We start from the raw sequence: 18704 nt of genomic DNA, 5'->3' as shown, positions 1-18704 counted from the left end.
TTTTTTTTATTTTAAATTTTTCATTTTATTTGAAAGAGAAAGAGGGAAGGGGGGAGAGAGAAAAAAAGAAATATCTATATTTACTGGTTTATTCTTCAAATACCAGAAAATGGGCCTGGCAGAAAATGGGAGCCAGAAACTATCCATTCAGAATCATTGCCCTTTTAAAAATTACGTTGTGTTTTTATTATTGAATGAGAAGAGTTCCTAAAATAGCCTGGAGAGCAACCCTCATCAGATATATAGCTTATTTATATCTTCTCCTATTCTGTAGGTTGCTTTTTTACTTTTTAGTGGTGTCCTTTGAAGTACAAACATCTTTTTTTAATTTTGATGAAATTCAATTTGTATTATTTTGTAACTTATACTTTTGATCACATATATATGAAACATTTGCCTGTTCCAAAGTCATTTATACCTGTGTTTGTTTTATTTTAAATGTTTTAAAGTTTTAGTAGTTCTTCCAGTACCACTTGTAGATGCACAAGCTATCATTTCCCTCTTTGAATTATCTTGGCACCTCTTTTTGGAACTAAATGGATAAAGAATATAAATGTTTGTTTTCAGAGTCTCAATTCCATTCTGTTGGTCTGTATTTCTATTTTTGTGTAATAGATTCTCTTGATCACTATAGTTTTATAGTAAATTTTGAGACAAGAGAGTATATTGTTATAACTTTGTTCTTTTTTCAATAATGTTTTGACTGTTCTGGGCCCCTTGGCATTTTTGTAGAAACACTGGGATCAGCTTATCAAAATCTGAAAAGTTGGCAGGGATTTTGAGTTACATGGAAACTGAAGGTTACTTTAGGGAATAGTACTATTTAACAGTGGTAAATAAGCATAAGATATGTTTTCATTTGTTTAATTCTTTTCAAATTTTTTGGTGATTTATAATCTTCAATACATGAGTTTTATGCTTGTTAAACTTATTCATAAATATTTTTGATGCTTTTCTAAAGAAAGTATCATAATACCATTTTTAATTATTCATTGGAACTTTGCCTATTTTTGAACTTCATGTAAGTAGAATAATTTTCACTGTGTTCTCTTTGTGGGTTGCTTCTTGTGCTCAACCCATTGTCTACTGTCTATGAGATGCATTCATTATAGTCTTTTAGTTGTAGATTATACAGTCTCATTGCTCTGTAGCTCTCTTTGTGAATGTATATATCACACTTTATTCATGTGTTCCATCTTAATTTTTAATGGGCTTGTATCCACTTTTGGGGTAATCTGGAAACTTTTATTATTAACATTTATTATTATTAACTTATTAACATTTTTGTATATGACTTCTGGTGAACATAGAATACATTTGTCTTAGGTAGACTCATGAGTGTGGAACTGCCAGTTGAAAGGTTTGGCTGAATGTTCAGCTACTGAAGGTACTGCAAAGGAAATGTACAGTGGTTGTAACAATTAACACTTTGCCAACAGCATTTCATCTGTATGGTCAGGTTTTTTTCTTTTATGCATTGTCAAAATACATAGTGGTATTTTTTCGTGGTTTAAAATAGTGTTTGGGGCATGCATTGTGGTGAAGTGGATTAAGCCACCACTTGGGCTGCCCTTATCCCATATAGGAGTGACTGGGACTGATTCCTGCTTCTGCTTCCTATCCAGCTTCCTGCTAGTAGGTACCTTGGAGGCAGCAAATGTCATGTGTTTGGATCCCTGCCACCATATATGAGATCTGATGGAGTTCTTCTCTCCTAGCTTCAATCTGTCCCTACCCAGCTTTTGTGGGCATTTGGAGAGAGAATTAAGAGACAGAAGAGAGATCTGTCTCTCTTCCTCCCATTATCCCTCCTTTTCTCCTTATCTCCCTCCCTCTTTCCTTCTCTCTTGCCCTGCCTTTTAAATATAAAGCAAATTTTAAAATATTTGCATTTTACTGATGACTAATGATGGTGAGCATTTTTAAAAATTTTCAATTTACATATTCTAATATTTATATAACTGTTATGCCCATTTTCTGTTGAGTTACCCAACTTTCTCATATTTATTTGTGAAAGGATCCTTTATTGTGGATATAAGTAATTAAGATTTGGGCTACTGGAACAAGTGTAAGTAATTGAATATTTGAACAGAATAGACTTCAGAAATAGACCCCCTGTGTATTGTGACTTAATTTATAGAAAATAAAGAGCTCTGAATTACAGATGATCTTTTCAATAAATAGTATTGATTTGATTGCTTACACATATGGTGTGATTTCCTGTCTCAATATCATCTATGAATATCATCCCAGATTGATTGTAGATCTAAATCAGAAATGTAAAATAATGGAGCTTTCTAAAAGAGTGTGGGAAAATATTTTCATTATTTTGAGGAATTTCTTAAACTTTGTAAACAAGATACCAAAATCAGTAACTTTAAATTAGAAAGTTTCATTAAACGTAAGATTCTCTTCAAGAAAAGATACATCTTAAAAAATGTAAAGAGAGCACCAGCGATTATTTGTATTGCACGTATCCAACAAAGGATTTTTTTTTATCCAGAATTCAAATTATTTTGGTTTCTTTTAAGTTTTTTTATAACTTTAGTTAAAAAGAATCTTGATTTTAATTTTAAAAATCCATTAAAATGATGATTATAAGATTTTATATCAGTTAATTCTTATACATTAAAAATTATCCATCTTCTATACTTTTATAAAATCTAGCATAATTATTTCCAATTTGAGAAAAAACACAGAACAATTACATTTTATTATATAGTTTTCTATCTGTAACATTAATTAAAATATTAAATTTTATTACCTAAATACAACTAAAATCTACAAAAAATCTTATGTGCCAAAAGATTTATATAGTTATATTTGCTTAGTCTTAATTTTGATCTTGTACTTTACATTCTCAAAAATTATTAGTATCATATATCATTAAGCAGTTTTAAATTTACAATGCAGTCATAATTAGACTTGTAATCAAATTTAAAGAAAAAACTAGAATTGAGAACGGGAATGTTATTGTGTTTCATGGTAAAAGAATCACTTATAATATTGAACCTGTTTGTGTCATAGTTACTGAATATTAGCATTCTTCTAAGAATGATATAATGACACTCCACTTTATGATTATAAAAATTTTGATTTAAAAGTTTTGGAACTTATTATATTGTACCTGGGGTTTTTATTTCTATTTTAGTAATTGTTAACTTATTTAGAGCTAGATTTTTATCATGTTATTGATTATGACTTAAAACTTGATTTTTCCTTTTGAATTTAATTTGACTTTGGTATACTTGAGATTATTTCAGAGAGATATTTTTATTCCCCAAAACTCTAGAATTTTTGTTACTTTTATACAATATTCATTTCTTCTATTTACTCATTCTGAAAAATTGATAAAAAGACTACTTTGACAGCTGTATTGTAAGATGTTTTTAGTTTGTTACTGTTGGATTCAACTGTCAATTTTAATGAATTCTTTTTTTTTTTTTTTTTTTTTTTTTTTTTTGAATTCTATCCAATTAAAGTAGTGCACATATTTTTCATGAGTCCATAATCAATATAACCAATTATATGTTTACATAATTGCATAGACATAATTTTTCCAGGATGTTGTCGGATTAAATGCAATTTTTTAAAATATGTTACAGAATTGTGAAAAGCTGGAGAATAATTTTGATGACATCAAGCACACGACTCTTGGTGAGCGAGGAGCTCTCCGAGAAGCAATGAGGTAAGTCTGGGTCGCCATAGCAACAGTCACAGATGTGGTAAAGAAAAAGTCATTCTTCATTATTGGGGGAACAAATGAGTTCATTGCCACCATTCAGCTCTGTTCTCTAAGGTATTAATTTGTCAGTGGAGAGACTTCCCTTGAGGCTGTACTTTGGTTTTGAAGCTGCATAAATGTTAAGCCTCAGTGCACAGTAAAAAATGTAAATGTTTAATTTGTTACTTAAAATGCTTAAGGGGTGTCTTGTTTTATATTTATACTAAACTGTGTGATTGAATGAAAATATTGTTCATCTAAATTCTGCATGTATATAGAAAATAAACATTGTACATTGGTGGTTTAACTGAGTAGTGCTTCCTCTTAATTAATATTTAATTCAAAAAGAGGTGCTTAAAATTTCATCTTCTATTAGATTTTATAGGATTATATGATAGTATTTTTAAAGTGATTTACATTTTCACACTATTACAAAGCATGTAATTAACTTCTTTTCAAATATAGTAGTCTATAATGAGACTGATTTTTTTCTTGTTTCACTTCTTAATATTACTCCTTCTGACTCTTTCTCTGAAAACACTTCAAATTTTAAGTCATTTTAATAACTTTTAGTGGAGTGTCCTTTAAGTTCATTTGATCAGAATCATGAAAGGGTTTTTACTAGACATTAAAAATGTGTGGGGAATAAATCCCATCATCCTTAGAGGGAGAAATAACAAATGATACTAGTCTTAAAAGTTCTGAGCTTGAACCTTTGAGTTGCATAATTTCCAGTGTGTAAAAAAAAAAAAATGCATTTGCCTTTATCCTATGAAACTAAAATCTGTTTTTAAAATGTTTTTTTCAGTGTTAATGCTCATTTTATTTTAAAATCTTAAGGGTAAAAAAATTAATATAAGACAAAAGAGAAAATGCTTCCTAGAATGGTAGCTCAGATACAATTTTGTTATTGCTAGTACACAGTTACCATATACTTTAGTTTAGAAGCTGCTCTTATTTAGTAACCTCCCTTTTACCATGCAAGCAGCAGGAGAAAGTAATTAAATTTAATAGAAGCTGCCCTCATTTTGAAGCCACTTCTATTTAAAACCACAGGGGGAGGTAATTAAATTTAATGGAAACAGTAGCTTCTACACAAAGATACATGGTACTTCTGTATAGATGATTATGATGTCACAAAAAGAGGAATAATATATTACTAGTACTGAGAAATTACCAGCTGGAGCAAGGGAGCCTATTTTATTGTTAATGTCTTTACTAATAAAAAAAACAAGGAAAAATAAAACTGAGTACACAATAGAGAATTTATATCTTTATAAAATGCAATTGGACATTCTTAGAAAGTTTACATTATTGAAAATAGTAGTAAGCATAAAATAAGACATAAAATGTACTGTGGAAAAAGCTAATACTGAAATTATGAATGAACTCTTTTTATAATATAGTCTTTATTTATCTTCTGTCTAAAGCTACTACATGTAAATTTAACACACCATCTTTTGCACACACTTATCGATAATTTTAAAGTGCATATAATATTAGAAAACTGTACTTATTCTACATATTTTGGTATCTGTTCATTTTGAAGTAAATGCATAGACAAACAGGAAGACAAAGAGGATGCCAGCTTGCATGTTTTGAATAGATGAACTGAAGGCCAAAAACACAGACAGAATTGAAAAGGGGAAAGGTACATAAAAATGGATGTGAGTGTAGGGAATATCACTAACCAGGAAAAGACATATAATCAGTGTAGGGAATTTGTCATCAAGAAAAAACGAAAGTAATTTTGTTAAAGCTGTTGTTTCCATTAAATTGAATTAGAGGAGAACAGCATGTGAAGAGATTTTTAAATACTGCCAAATTTTGAAACACTCTCATTTTAGAAGATGCTAGGAGGTACTGCTTTTTGAAAAGTAAAGATGAACTGATGAGAAAAACAAGTATTACCTGATTCGAATAACCTCTCAGGCATTCATGGTCTAAATAAAGTAGAATTCCAGATAATGTAAATCAGGATTTAATTATTTAGCTGTGAAATGCACTATCTTCATAGGTTGCTGATTTTATACAAACATATAGTTACACATGCACACATATCATTGGTAGTATCTGGATTCTCGAAACAGTGAAATTATGTAGCGACTAATTTAGCATTCGGTAATGTACTGTGGGTCAGGCTTTTTTGCTTTGTTTGTGTGTCCTTTGGAAAATTAACATGGAGCTCCTCCTTTTACACTTAAAATTATGGAAGTAAGTTAAAAAGTTAAAAAGCAATGTGATTAATTGAAAACAGGAAAATGTATAAAGAAATAAATTTAATTGTTCTCTCATGTTTGATCTGTTTTGCCTTATATGGAGAGTATCTAGATCAAAGAAATCCAGAGAGGGTAAGCATTTGATCTGGTTTTTAAAAATTTACAACCTTTCAGGTAGAGGGAACAGTATACAGCAAAGGTAAAGTGGCATGAAGGTGCCAGCAGTTATTTCAGAAACAGTATGTGGGCTGATGTGTTGCAAAGCAAATTTTTCAAGGCTTTTTGAACATATGTTTTACCACAAAACTGAGAGGCAGGATTTTTCTATTAATAGAATATTTTCTTATATGCCATAATTCTGGGATGGAAATGGAGTAGTGTTAGCAGGGCAGTGCTAGGGTAGGGAGCAGTGGAAGACAGGAATGAATAATTGGCCAAAAGCCTCTGTTAGTGTAGGCACTGGTCTCAGGAGGCTGGCTGGAAATCTATGTGTTTTTTTTTTTTTTTAACCATACTCTAGAGGCCAGTTACATAGAGGCTAGCTGACTGTGATTAAGAATTTATGTTATTCATTGCGTTATTTAAGTATGGAAGTGACAGTGTTAAATGTTAAGAACTACAAAGGTAATTTCATAGTTCTGTTGAGTTTGATGCTCAGGAAGAAGATACAGTGTAGGAACAGATGCCATCACTCATTTTTGGAATGAATGCTTATTGGATTTCTGTAACAGTGCAGTTAATGGGGTTACAGAGAGATGTAAATGGCCACAAGGAGCCAAGTCTAGCATAGGAGCAGGGTAGGAGAATCATCTACTTGAAGTATTGTCCCACAGGCTGAGGATATAAGTTTTTCTGTGGTCCCACACCCTTCATGGTAGCTACTCTCGTGCCACCTGTGTGGGATAGCTAGAGAGCACTCTTCTCACCGGGTTAATCTCTCTGGGAGCCCATAGGTAACTCCTGGTGCCCACAAGGCTATTCTTGTCCTGAGCATGTCCATCCAAGAGGAGCTGGAGCTGAGCTGGACTGAAACTGAAGACTGTTATGTTGTGGCTGTTGGGTTCCATCTTTCACTAAGCTGAATGCTTCCTTATTTTTTTCCGGTTCTTCTATTTTGACAAGCTTAGAACAAAAAAAGAGGGTTCTACATTTGCTTAATTCTTTGTTACCTTGTCCAGTCTCCTCCCTGGCCATTGTCTTGAACCTATTCTCATCGTTATCTTAGTCCCTGAATCATTTTAGATTCCTCCCATGCTTCGCTCTGATCTTAGATGTGTGGAAGCTCCAGGTAGGTAACCCTACTATGTAAAAAGCATAAGGGATGCTAAGTAAATGCTAGCAAAAGCATAAAAAGAGGATGAATAAATATGATTTTGGTTTTCAGATGAATTTGAGATGAGTAAGATACAGTCATGTGTAAATATGCAATGAACAGATGAAAAATATAATGCTACAACTCAAGAAAAATACTAGGAGTTGATGTGCAATTTTTTAGTATTTTGATGCCTTTTGTAGCCATGTGATTTTCAAGAATACTACATCAAATCAGGAAGAAGAGTCCAGCCAAGATGCCTGTGAAAATATTAAGTTTAGGATAATGTATGTCAGAGGAAGACATCGGTTAGGATTTAAAAATGTAAATGCCTTTCACCAACAGAGAAAGACTGGACTATAATATGAGAAGACAAGAATATGGTGGGGGAGACTCCTGTCTACTACACTTTGGCCCACAGAAAGACCAGAACAGGGCAGCCCAGAACTTTCTATGCCATTCAACTTGATAGCTTTTAGCCAAATGTGACTGCTGAGCACTGGAAGTCTGACAAGCTGACCTGAAGAATTTGAAGTTTAAGTTATTTTTTCTTAAATTTAAACACTTGCATACACTTCATGGCTATGGTTTGGACTGTGCTGCCTTTGAAGGAGGGTTTTGTGACTCTGAAATGACACTTGACTTCCTCTTCCAGGTGGCGTTCTTATCAGTGCAGAGGCAGAGTGGGACTAAGCCAAGTTAACAGTTAGATCCATAATACAGTAATGGGTGTAAAACTCAAACTAGCAAGTGTGATTTCATATGGAGGGGACAATGTGAATATTATTCTTCAAAGGCATGATTTATATCTTGAAATTTCAAGAGGATTAACAACAAAAATACCCTAATAATTAAGTTACCTATATCCTGTGGCTGTAATTGATAAAATATACTGTGGTGATCTGAAGAACTCATTATATGGTAAAGGACCCCAAATAATTCAGGACATGCTGAATCACACAGTTAATGGCTATTTGTTCAAAATCAACAACAAACAAACAAAAAACACACAAAACTTTGGGGCTGGCATTTTGGCATAAGGATAAAGCAGCTGCCTGCAATGCCAGCATCCCATAGGGGTGGTGGTTCGAGTCCCGGCTGCTCCACTTCTGATCCAGCACCCAGTAATGGCCTGGAAAGTAGTGGGGGATGGCTGAAATGTTTGAGACCCTTCCACTTATGGGGAAGACTCAAGTGAAGCTCCTGGCTCCTGCTTTGCCCTGACCCAGCCCTGAGCGTGTGACTACTACTTGGGGAGTGAACCAGCAAATAGAGAATCTCTGTCGCTGTCTCTCTCTAACCCTGACTTTCAAGTGAATAAATAAATAAAGACTTAATATACTCACCTCATGTGGGCAAAAGGAAAGTTCATGTATATTAAAGAGCTAAGTGAGACAAACCAAACAGCCAAGTGTCAGTGGATTATGAAGTGACTATTCCTTGAGCTTTGGAGAGAGAAGAGATGATAAACTGAAAGTAGTTGATGTATCTCGTTAAAAACTTTGCTAAATTGGGAAATATTACCAAATCAAAAGACCTGGGTCTACTGTATTGCCAAGGGTCTGACACATTTTAAAGAATCAGGGATTTAGAGTATAATTGGTAAAATATGATTAAGAAAGTTTTGAAAATATTCAACTCTAACAGCAAACAAATTGTATACATAAAATTGTGTACTAGATATGAGATTATCAGACAGCCATTCTCACATTCACAGGGCTCTTGAGGATTGAAAATGACTGTTGCACTTAAGGAAAGGAGTATATCAAGTTCTAAGAGTCTTAGTGAACAACCCCTTTCCTATTTATCTTCTAAAACACCATTATGTGGCACACAGAATTTATGAATAATCTTAATCTGATCCTCAGTTTATGGATTATAAATGAATAAGTTGAATACAATTTGTTAATTGTTAAGGAAATAAGAAAATGAAAATTATGTGTGTGACATATACATACATATCTGGGTGGTAGAATTACTTATATTTTTTCTATTTCTCTAAGTTTCTATAATGGAAACTGTGAATGTTTAGAAAGATAATGAAGTGGGGCCGGCTCTGTGGCACAGTGGGTTAAATCCTTGGCCTGAGGCGCCGGCATCCCATATGGGTGCTGATTCGAGTCCCGGCTACTCTTCTTCTGATCAGGCTCTCTGCTATGGCCTGGGAAAGCAGTAGAGGATGGCCCAAGTCCTTGGGCCCCTGCACCCATGTGGGAGATCTGGAAGAGGCTCCTGGCTCCTGGCTTTGGATTGGCGCAGCTCCGGCCTTTGCGGCCATCTGGGGAGTGAACCAGTGGATGGGAGACCTCTCTCTCTGTTTCTACCTCTCTCTGTAACTCTTTCAAATAAATAAAATAAATCTTAAAAAAGAAAGATAATGATGTTACAAAAGAAAAAAATTGTGAAATGAATTCTAGGATAAGTGGTAAAATTACACCAACTATAATTTTAGGGTTTTTTTTTAGTTTTAATTTTTTTTGTAAAAATATAATTAAAAACCTCAGGGTATTGATATGAGGAATAATATAGGAAAGAATGCTTTGTAATTTCTTAAAATTAGTAGTAAAATACAGAGTAATGCGTTACTATTGATTCTTTTGTTTTTATGATATGTAATCCTTATTTAAAGGAAATTATATATGTCATGTAATTAATGAGATTTACTAGAAACTGTTATTAAAGTCTTAGAATAAAGAACACCTTCCTTTTTTTCCCCTAAGTTATGCAGTCTGTTGCTGTGCCACTGTGATGTGGAAATTATTTATAGAATTTCTGAAACTGATGGCAGAAAGACAAAACACTTTAAGATCACAACAAATGCATTGGTTAAGTCTTTGGTCTATATTATGACAATAAATGAAATGTAAAATTCTCAATTTCTTTTCTTCATATTTTCTCCTAATCTTGACTGATTCAACTCCCTTATAATGCCAAGGTATTTGATTTTTGGACTAGTATGTCTCTTCATCTGTCTTAGCCTCTGTGATAAATTCTAAACGAGAAAAGACGAGACCATTTAAAATATTTTAAAGTTTTTGTTTTTGACAGATACATAAAACATACATATTTATGGGGCATCATGTGTTGTTTCCATACATGAATATATTGTGCAATGTCCAAATTAGGGTAAAAGTATTTATCTCCCTAACATTTGTCATTTTTTTATGGTAAAAACATTTACAATCCTTTCTAATAGCTTTTCCTTTAAAGACAAATATATAGTATTTGTTGTTATAAGTATTCACCCACTGTGCAGTAGAACTTCTGAACTTCTTTCTCTATCACTGTGGGCCCATTTTTAGCATTGTTTTTCTTCATCCTGTTTTACTCCCCGTGGCAGTGCTGGGCCGTGGGGAGTGGATACTGGCATTACTAAGTGTTTGAATTGAATCACTTCAGAAAACAAGGTATAGAATTCTGATGAAAGGGTACATGGAGAATACAATTCATTAAGGAACAAAAGTAAACATGCTATTTTGGCAGTGGCTTGATCGATACACAGAAATATAAATTGGTTAAGTTTATGCATATATCTCTATGGTAAGAATACAAATTGCATTTTTGGAGTGCCTACATTGCTAGGGAGGCTTTAGTACTTCATTTGCACACTGAAGTCTATTTGGTAAGAGCTGTTAAGATTGTTATTTTTAAACAGATGAACAATCAGGGCATAATAGTTCTGAAATCTGTTTTTCCTTTTTGCCTGACATCATCACGTGTTACAAATTTTGTCACTAGATGGTGATGTTGAGTTGCACAGTTTATATTTGCTGGCTTTTTTTCTGGTGTGTGTAATAGTATTTGTAGGTGTGTCATAAACGCAGCCATTTATACAGAGCTAACTATTAAAGTATAACCATGTAAATTTGTAAAATAATTTTTAAGAAATACAACAATTCTAAATTTTATTTAAGTCAAAAATGTTTAAACATGCTTGCTTTTTTACTTTCAACTCAGAGAATTTTAAAGGTAAAAGGACTATAAATAATAATATAAAATTTTTATAGAAAGATTGAGATCTAGACAGAGATTACAAGACATTTAAGTTGCTTTTTCCAGCGTTTCAGGCATATCCTTTCTATATATCTTAATTTAAAGTGCATCTTTTATTTCATGCTTCTGTTTGTATCTAGTTGTTCTGGGTCTTGAATTAAGTGTTGTGTTCCTAAGTTACCTCGATATTGTTTTAGCTATTTGTTTTACTTATGTTGTTTCCCTTGCTAAGCATGATGATTAAATTACACTGATAGTTCTTTAACTGGTACTTCTAGATAAATTGGAGCAAGGGACTCTTTTCATGATAATTTTGTTCCTTTGAATGATTCCAAAAGACGAATATTATCATTTTCCTACTCCTCCATCTCAATTTTTGTGATATGTGCATGTTTGTATATGTATATATATATAACATAATATTATACACACACACATAAGTTCTCTCTCTCATTCAAGGGATATTTGCATTTTGGAGTTCCTTTTTTATCAGGTACTTTTATAAGAATGTCAAAGGTGCAGGGAGTGTTTATGAAATGCTTTTATAGGAATTTCAGAAGAAAGAAAGGGAGAGGAGAAAGGCACCTTAGATACTTGAGACTAGTAAATTGGCTAAATTGTTTAGAAAATAAATATAAGGCTACAAGGAAAATTAAACTATCATTGAAGAAGAATATGGATAAAATGAGGAAGTATAAATATTTCTGGTGAAATTAGGAAATTTAATGGTATGGAAAATAAAGAAAATTTTTTAAAACTCCTGAACTAGATTTTAGCATTATAACATATTTTATATGTTCAAAGTTTTTAAAAATGAATTTAAATTACTTTAATATTTAGAAATTCCCATGTATATGTATGTATTTTAATGACATGAAAAATTTGACAGCTAAAATTGGAATCAGAAGCAATGTGCTAACTCTTTTCTATTTTAATCAAATTTTTTATCCTATCTTAACTACTTTTTTCTAAGTTTCTTTTTTTCACAAAATAGATCAACAGGAATCTCTTCAATAAGCAGAGTGCAGAGTATCTTTTCTTCAATTCAGAGATGAATATCTTAACTATATCAATTCTATTACAAAGAGAAATATTTCATGATGACCATACTTGCTTCCTTAATTTTATTTTTCACCTAACACATGAATCAGATTATCAAAGTGAATAGCTTTAGATTTTTTTAAATCTGAAGACAAAAGCACATTACCACTTTTTTTAAGATAATGATGATGCATCTACTGTAACAAATATTATAAAACACAGCTCATGAAAATACATGACTAATTATATTTAAAGATGTGATCTATGTGATTAATTTCATGTAAGTTATATAATATGTGTACACATACATTCCCACACAAGTGTACAGGCATGTTTATTATCTGCCGTATAAATTAGGAATGTTACTTTCTTTTACTCACTTCAAAGGTGAGGTAAAGAAAGATTTGGCATTCAGTTTCTGATGCCCCCAAATTAATGTTTTTACCATTCAGGAGCTCTTTATCAGTTGTTATTAATCTTTAGTAAAAGCAATAATAATTCATCCAGAATACACCTGGATTGTTTGTGGATTAGATAGCAATTAGTCTCTCTCTGTATATATGTGTGTGTGTGTGTGTGCGCGCGTATGTATGTATGTATGTATGTATTTATTTATTTATTTTTAAAGATTTCTTTACTTCCCAAAAGCAAGTAACACCTAGGGGTGAGCCATGATGAAGCCAGTAGCCAGGAACTCCATCTAGGTGTGAGGCATAGGTAGCAGGGGCCCAAAGACTTAGGTCATCTTCTGCTTTCTCAGGAGCACTTGCAGGAATGTGAAATGGAAATGGAGCTGGTGGAGCTGATATAAAAAAATGAAGGTCTTGTAAACTGAGGCTTAACCCAATATACTGCAATGCCAGTACCTGTATTTATTTAGCACTGTATTAATTCAGAATATTTTTTACTACTTTAAACTTTAATTAGAAATGTGAATATGAGAACTATTGATTACTTAATTTTCAATTAAAAATTTTGTGAAATAGAAGCATCTCTTAAAAACTGAAATCATGCATAAGTTAACTCATTTTTCATAAAATTCAGTTTTTATTAATCAAATCATTGATTTATTCAACCTAGCACCTACCACATACTACATGATGTTTAAGAGCAATATTTGTAAAAAGAGCTAATTAATATTGCAAATACCATTTTTGGATAACTTAAAGCATTTGGAGTGGTAAAATCTGAAAAGTAAATATGTATCATTGGTATGCAGGTGCTTTTGCCTGAAATGACCTCGGCAACAACATAAACCCAGAGCCAAGGTCAGGGGAAAAATTATATTTTCCTCTTAGGATCAAAAGGTTGTGTACAAAGACTAGAAAAGAAGGGATGAGGCTTTTGTTTTTGCTATCAGAAAAAAAGTGCCGCACTTAGTTGTTACTCTGGAATGCTTATCATTTTAGATACAGACTTTGAATGAGCAGCTAATAGCTGAAATTATTTAGGAGATAAAAATTGGTACTGTGAGGATTAGCTTTAATTTTAAGTATCCGTAATTGAAGTGCCACATTATGATTTTAATGTTATGATAATCTTGTTAACAAGCTGTTGTGTATATACTATCATATTTTAATGTAGTTGCAAAGCTTAAGTAAACCATAAAGTAAATTGCCTTTTGAATCAGGCTTTTACAAGTGGAAAATTAGTGGTTTACATGTTTTGAATACGTATTTTGTAATTATATTTGGCTCTTTCTACAACTTAAGGATAATAGAATAGATTTATAGATAATGGATTATTGTTTATAAGTACATTGGCGTGTTTTTGGTTTTGCATGTTATAATTTGGGTACATTCCACAATGTACCATAATGTAATAGGAGTTCTATTTTTTATGTAAGTAATTTCCTCTGGAAATTTTACACTGGTATTTAGTTATAACATTTTCCATATGTCATATATGTCAGCATGTCATATTTAGCAGAATATTTTGTTCCATTTCTTACCCAGTATTTCTATAGGTTATTATGATTTGTAGTACATTCCATCCATTGGGAGTATTATAACTTTTGGGGAAAATAAATGTGTCCAATTTTGACAAGTGATGAAGATAGCTACTAAAATTACTTTTTTTAGATTTATTTCAATTGATAAAGCATGATAATTTGATAGTCTAAAACAGTAGTAAACAGACACTTTTATAACATTTATTTTATTTATTTGGATAGAAAGCTCTCATCTGCTTGCTCTCCTAATGACCTGGAGCCGGGAGTTCATCCCTCAGAACTCTCGCATGGGTAGCTGGGTCCCAATGCCTGAGTGGATACTTGCTGCCTTCCAAGGTGGACGTTATCAGAAAACCGGGATTGGGAGCAGACCCAGAACTCAAATCCAGGCACTCTGCTATGTAATGTGGGAGTTTCAAGCAGTGTTCTCACTGCTATGCCAAGTGCTTGATTCTAAAATATTTTTTATGTATCAAGCCAGAAAGCATGTATTTTCAGCTTTCTGGGGCATATGATTTCCCGTTTAACTACTTGGTTGTGCTGATGTAGTACAAAAGCATCCATAGATAATATGTAAATGGATGTGTGTGGTTTTGTTTCAATAAAAAAATTTCTTTTTTTTTTTTTTTCTAAAGGCCAGAGGGAGGGGAAAATGCTGATGTATCAGTCAGAGGATGGGTGTCAGAAACTGGTGGTCACCCCTCCCCCAATAAAAAAATTTCTTTTCCTTAAAGATTGATTTATTCCGTTGTAGGGTAGAATGACAGGGAAAATAAACATGTGATTGTCTCTGACATAATACTGCTGAACAACACGATTAAGCTCTTCCAGTTTTATAAACAAGTCAATAAACACAATTATAGAATACTGACTGAAATATCATATCCGTTTCCTGTGTTATTCCTGAAATTGGATAAGTTACATTTCAAAGACTACTCATTCAAGTAAATAAGAATGATTAAGAATTAAATAGATAATCTAGGCTGTAAAATCACCAATATACCACCAACTTGAGGCATAGGTATCTATGTACTGAATTAATTAGCATTGGTTTCTTGTGCATATAAAGTTTTCTGTTATTTAAGGTGAGGAAATGATATGTCACATGGGATACTCTTAACTCCTTTGAAAACTGCTCTTGATATGCTGTTCATATACGGGATGTTGTTCGGTGATGGCTATTCTGATATGGACAGACATGTGTTGAACTGGGAGTACGTGAATCTTGTTTTCAATGGCCTCTCCTTGTGATGGCTGAAGAGGCCACGCTGCTCTCAAAGGCCAGCCCCTTCATTTGTGACCTGAATCCTATTTCCTCCACCCTTTCAAAAAATGTTCCATCTTGCAAATAGTCCCTCTCTCGTGCAACACCTGTTTTCCCCCTTGTGATTATTTCTATCTGCATTTATATATATCTACATATAGTATATCTAAAAAAAGCAGATCAACAATCCAAACCTTCTGCTGTGCTTTGGATGTGGTCACAGTGTCCCCAAAGGCTCCTCTGTTGGGAGCATGGTTCCCAGTGTGGCTGTGCTGGGAGATGGTAAGACCTAGTGGAAAGTCAGCTGAGGGTGTGTCCACAAATGGGATTCACTTGTTTCTTAGGAGTATCTCCTTAGTTCACAAGAGAGGATTGTTCATAAAGAATGATCCTGGCCCCATCTGGCATCTCTCTGGCTTCTGGTTTGAGGTGTGATCCTTTTTGGTCTTTCTTCTAGTTGTCATGGTAGTCCTCTTTGGTCGTCATGGCAGTCCCTCCAAGTGGGGAAGCCCTTGCAAGAGCCTGAACTATGCAATTTGGACTTTGGACATCTAAGTCTGTGCTCTGCGTAATCTTATTTTCTGTATAAAGTTAGGTTGCATATTTCTAATACACCTTCCTGTTTTCCCTATGTACCACCTCATTTTTCCTAAGTACTCACCCTCATATGTAAGCCTAATGAAAGAACGATCTGTGACGATGTTCCACCTTGTTAACTTTCTAGTCTCTCATGTCCATCCACTCCTACAGGACAACTCTTCCTGCCTTCAGTAAGAGAGCTCTGTGTTGCTAAATCCCTAACTTGTACATGATTGCTCAGCAGCATTTGTTTCAAATGGCCATCCTTGTTTCTCCAAGCTATCTTTTTCTTCCTAGGCTTCAATTACTCTCCGGCCTTTTTTTCCCCCACCTCACTTCCTTGAATTCTCCTTTTTATTCTTGTATGTAGCTGTCGCCTCTTCTATTTTTCTTTTTTTTTTTCGACAGGCAGAGTTAGAGACAGAGAGAAAGGTCTTCCTTTTCCGTTGGTCCACCCCCCAAATGGCCGCCACGGCTGGCGCACTGCTCCTGTCCGAAGCCAGGAGCCAGGTGCCAAGTGAGCCATGGTGCCGGCCACCTCTTCTTTTCAACCTCTAAATATAGACATGGTTGAGGACTTGATATTGAGATATATTCTTTCTGTTTCTTACTTGTTTTCCTAGGGAATTATTATCTAACTTATTCCTTAAATAACCACCTATTTGCTGGTTATTCTCATACTTGCATCTCTAGTTCTAATTTATCCTGACATTCAACTTTTAAAAATCTATTTTATTTATATTCATTTTATTTGAAAGCTGAGTGGGAGTGGGAAGGAATAAGGGAGAGAGAGAGAGACAGACAGACAGACAAAGACAAAAACACACAGAGAGACAACTTCCATCTGCTGATTTACTCTCCAAATGCTTATAAAAGTTGAGGCTGGGTCAGACAAAACCCAGGAATCAGGAACTCCATCTGGATCTCCCACACGGTAAGCAGTTTCAAGCACATACCTGCTGCTGCAATTTAGCTTTGTAAATCCAACCATCTACTTGATTTAGCCACGTGGATGTTAGATAACTGCAACTTGACAGCCCACGTTCCCTCTCCAGATGCAGAGGTGATGTCTGGATATCTTGGGAAGGTCCGCCACTAACCCAGCTCATCCACAAATCGTTGCATCTGAATAAATGACAGTCACATCCACTCTATTATTTGGTCTATAAATCTGAAACTCATGGAATATCTTTTCCCTCACACACCTTTATCTCAACAGTAAGAAAGTTCTGTACAAACTTTAATTCAGAAATATACCCAAAACCTGTCCAATTCTGTCTTTCCCTTGCCATCTTCCTGGCCACTCATACCACAGAAAATGCAGATGTAGCATTTCTCTCAATATCTTACTCTTTATTATTTAAAGATTTATTTTATTTATTTGAAAGGCAGAGTTAGAAAGAGATGTAGAGCCAGAGAAAGAGAGGGCTTCCATCCCCTGATCTCAAGCCAGGAGCCAGCAGATTCCTCCAGATCTCCCACTCAGGTGCAGAGTCCGAAGGTCTCGGGCCATCTTCCACTGCCTTCCCAGGCCACAGCAGAGAGCTGGATTAGAAGTGGAGGAGGCGGGTCTTGATCCGGTGCCCATATGGATGCAACACTTTAGGCTTTACCCGATATGCCACAGTGGCAGCCTTGTCTTCAGCCATTTTAAAGGACACTACTTTGGATGGGAAACAGAAGAGGTAATAATAGTAATTTTATTTAGAGATCTTCCATAACATTTTTTAGTAGAAATGGGTGTTATTGGATCACAGAAGTAGTTCTTTTAGTCAATATCTGTGTGGTGTTTAGAAACCAATTATCTTGCCAGTGTCTTCCGCTATCTTTCAGGAGAGTTTAGAGTAACCCCCCTCCTTTTTTTTCTTCTAGGTGGTAAAGAAAGATGATTTACAGTAAGGTTAAATTACTTACTGGTTTTGTATTTGTCATTGTCATGTTTTTTCTTCATATTTCATTTCTTCCTTCATCCCCTTAGATGTTGTTTATAATTTGTATTCTGTGAAGGAATATTTCTTAAAACATTTTTCACCCAAAGGTAAGAACTATGTTGAAATTTAACATCATAGATGAAACAGCTATTTGGGGTATCAGATTGTTTTCTTTTAAATAGTGAAACAAAGACAAATTGTTTCCAATAAAAGAAAAAAATTGTAGTTTTTAATTAATTTAATTAATACAGAATTTAAAGTACATGGTTGCATATGTTATAGAATATGTTAAAAATTTAAAACAAACAAGCAAAAAACACTGGGCAACCAGATCGAACCAGACACCTCAATTAATTGCTGCCTGATAGTGGTGGCTGGAGCCTGATTATTTTACCATAAGTAAACTCTGGTGTTATTTGGTGTTAAAATGAGATGTGCCACGCAATTTATATTTACTCCAGATTATATTCTGCTCCTCTGGAACTATGTGAAAGTTGAAGTTCTTTTTTTAGTACTTACATACCAAAATATCTGTCTTGTTTTTTTAAAAATAGATTTCTTATATTTATTTGGAAGGCAGAGTTACAGAGAGAGAAAGGGAGAGACACACACACACACACACACAGAAAGAGAGAGAGTGAGTTAGTGAGCGTGATCTTCCATCTGCTTGTTCACTACCCAGATGGTTGG

The 18704-nt window shown here is 33.9% G+C and overlaps 1 protein-coding gene across 1 annotated transcript in view; it reads left to right on the top strand.

Annotated features, from left to right (window-relative positions):
- The window catches only part of DPYD (dihydropyrimidine dehydrogenase), a 1003571-nt gene that overhangs the window by 128481 nt on the left and 856386 nt on the right, over window positions 1-18704 (top strand). Inside the window, exon 3 of the mRNA XM_062191802.1 lies at window positions 3606-3688. Within this exon, the coding sequence (XP_062047786.1) occupies window positions 3606-3688 (83 nt within the window). The remainder of the gene's footprint in view (window positions 1-3605; window positions 3689-18704) is intronic.

This window comes from Lepus europaeus, chromosome 5, assembly GCF_033115175.1.
Source record: "Lepus europaeus isolate LE1 chromosome 5, mLepTim1.pri, whole genome shotgun sequence".
Taxonomy (NCBI): domain Eukaryota; kingdom Metazoa; phylum Chordata; class Mammalia; order Lagomorpha; family Leporidae; genus Lepus; species Lepus europaeus.
Note: the sequence above shows the minus strand (reverse complement) of the source record. Positions and strands in the feature narration are given on the sequence as shown.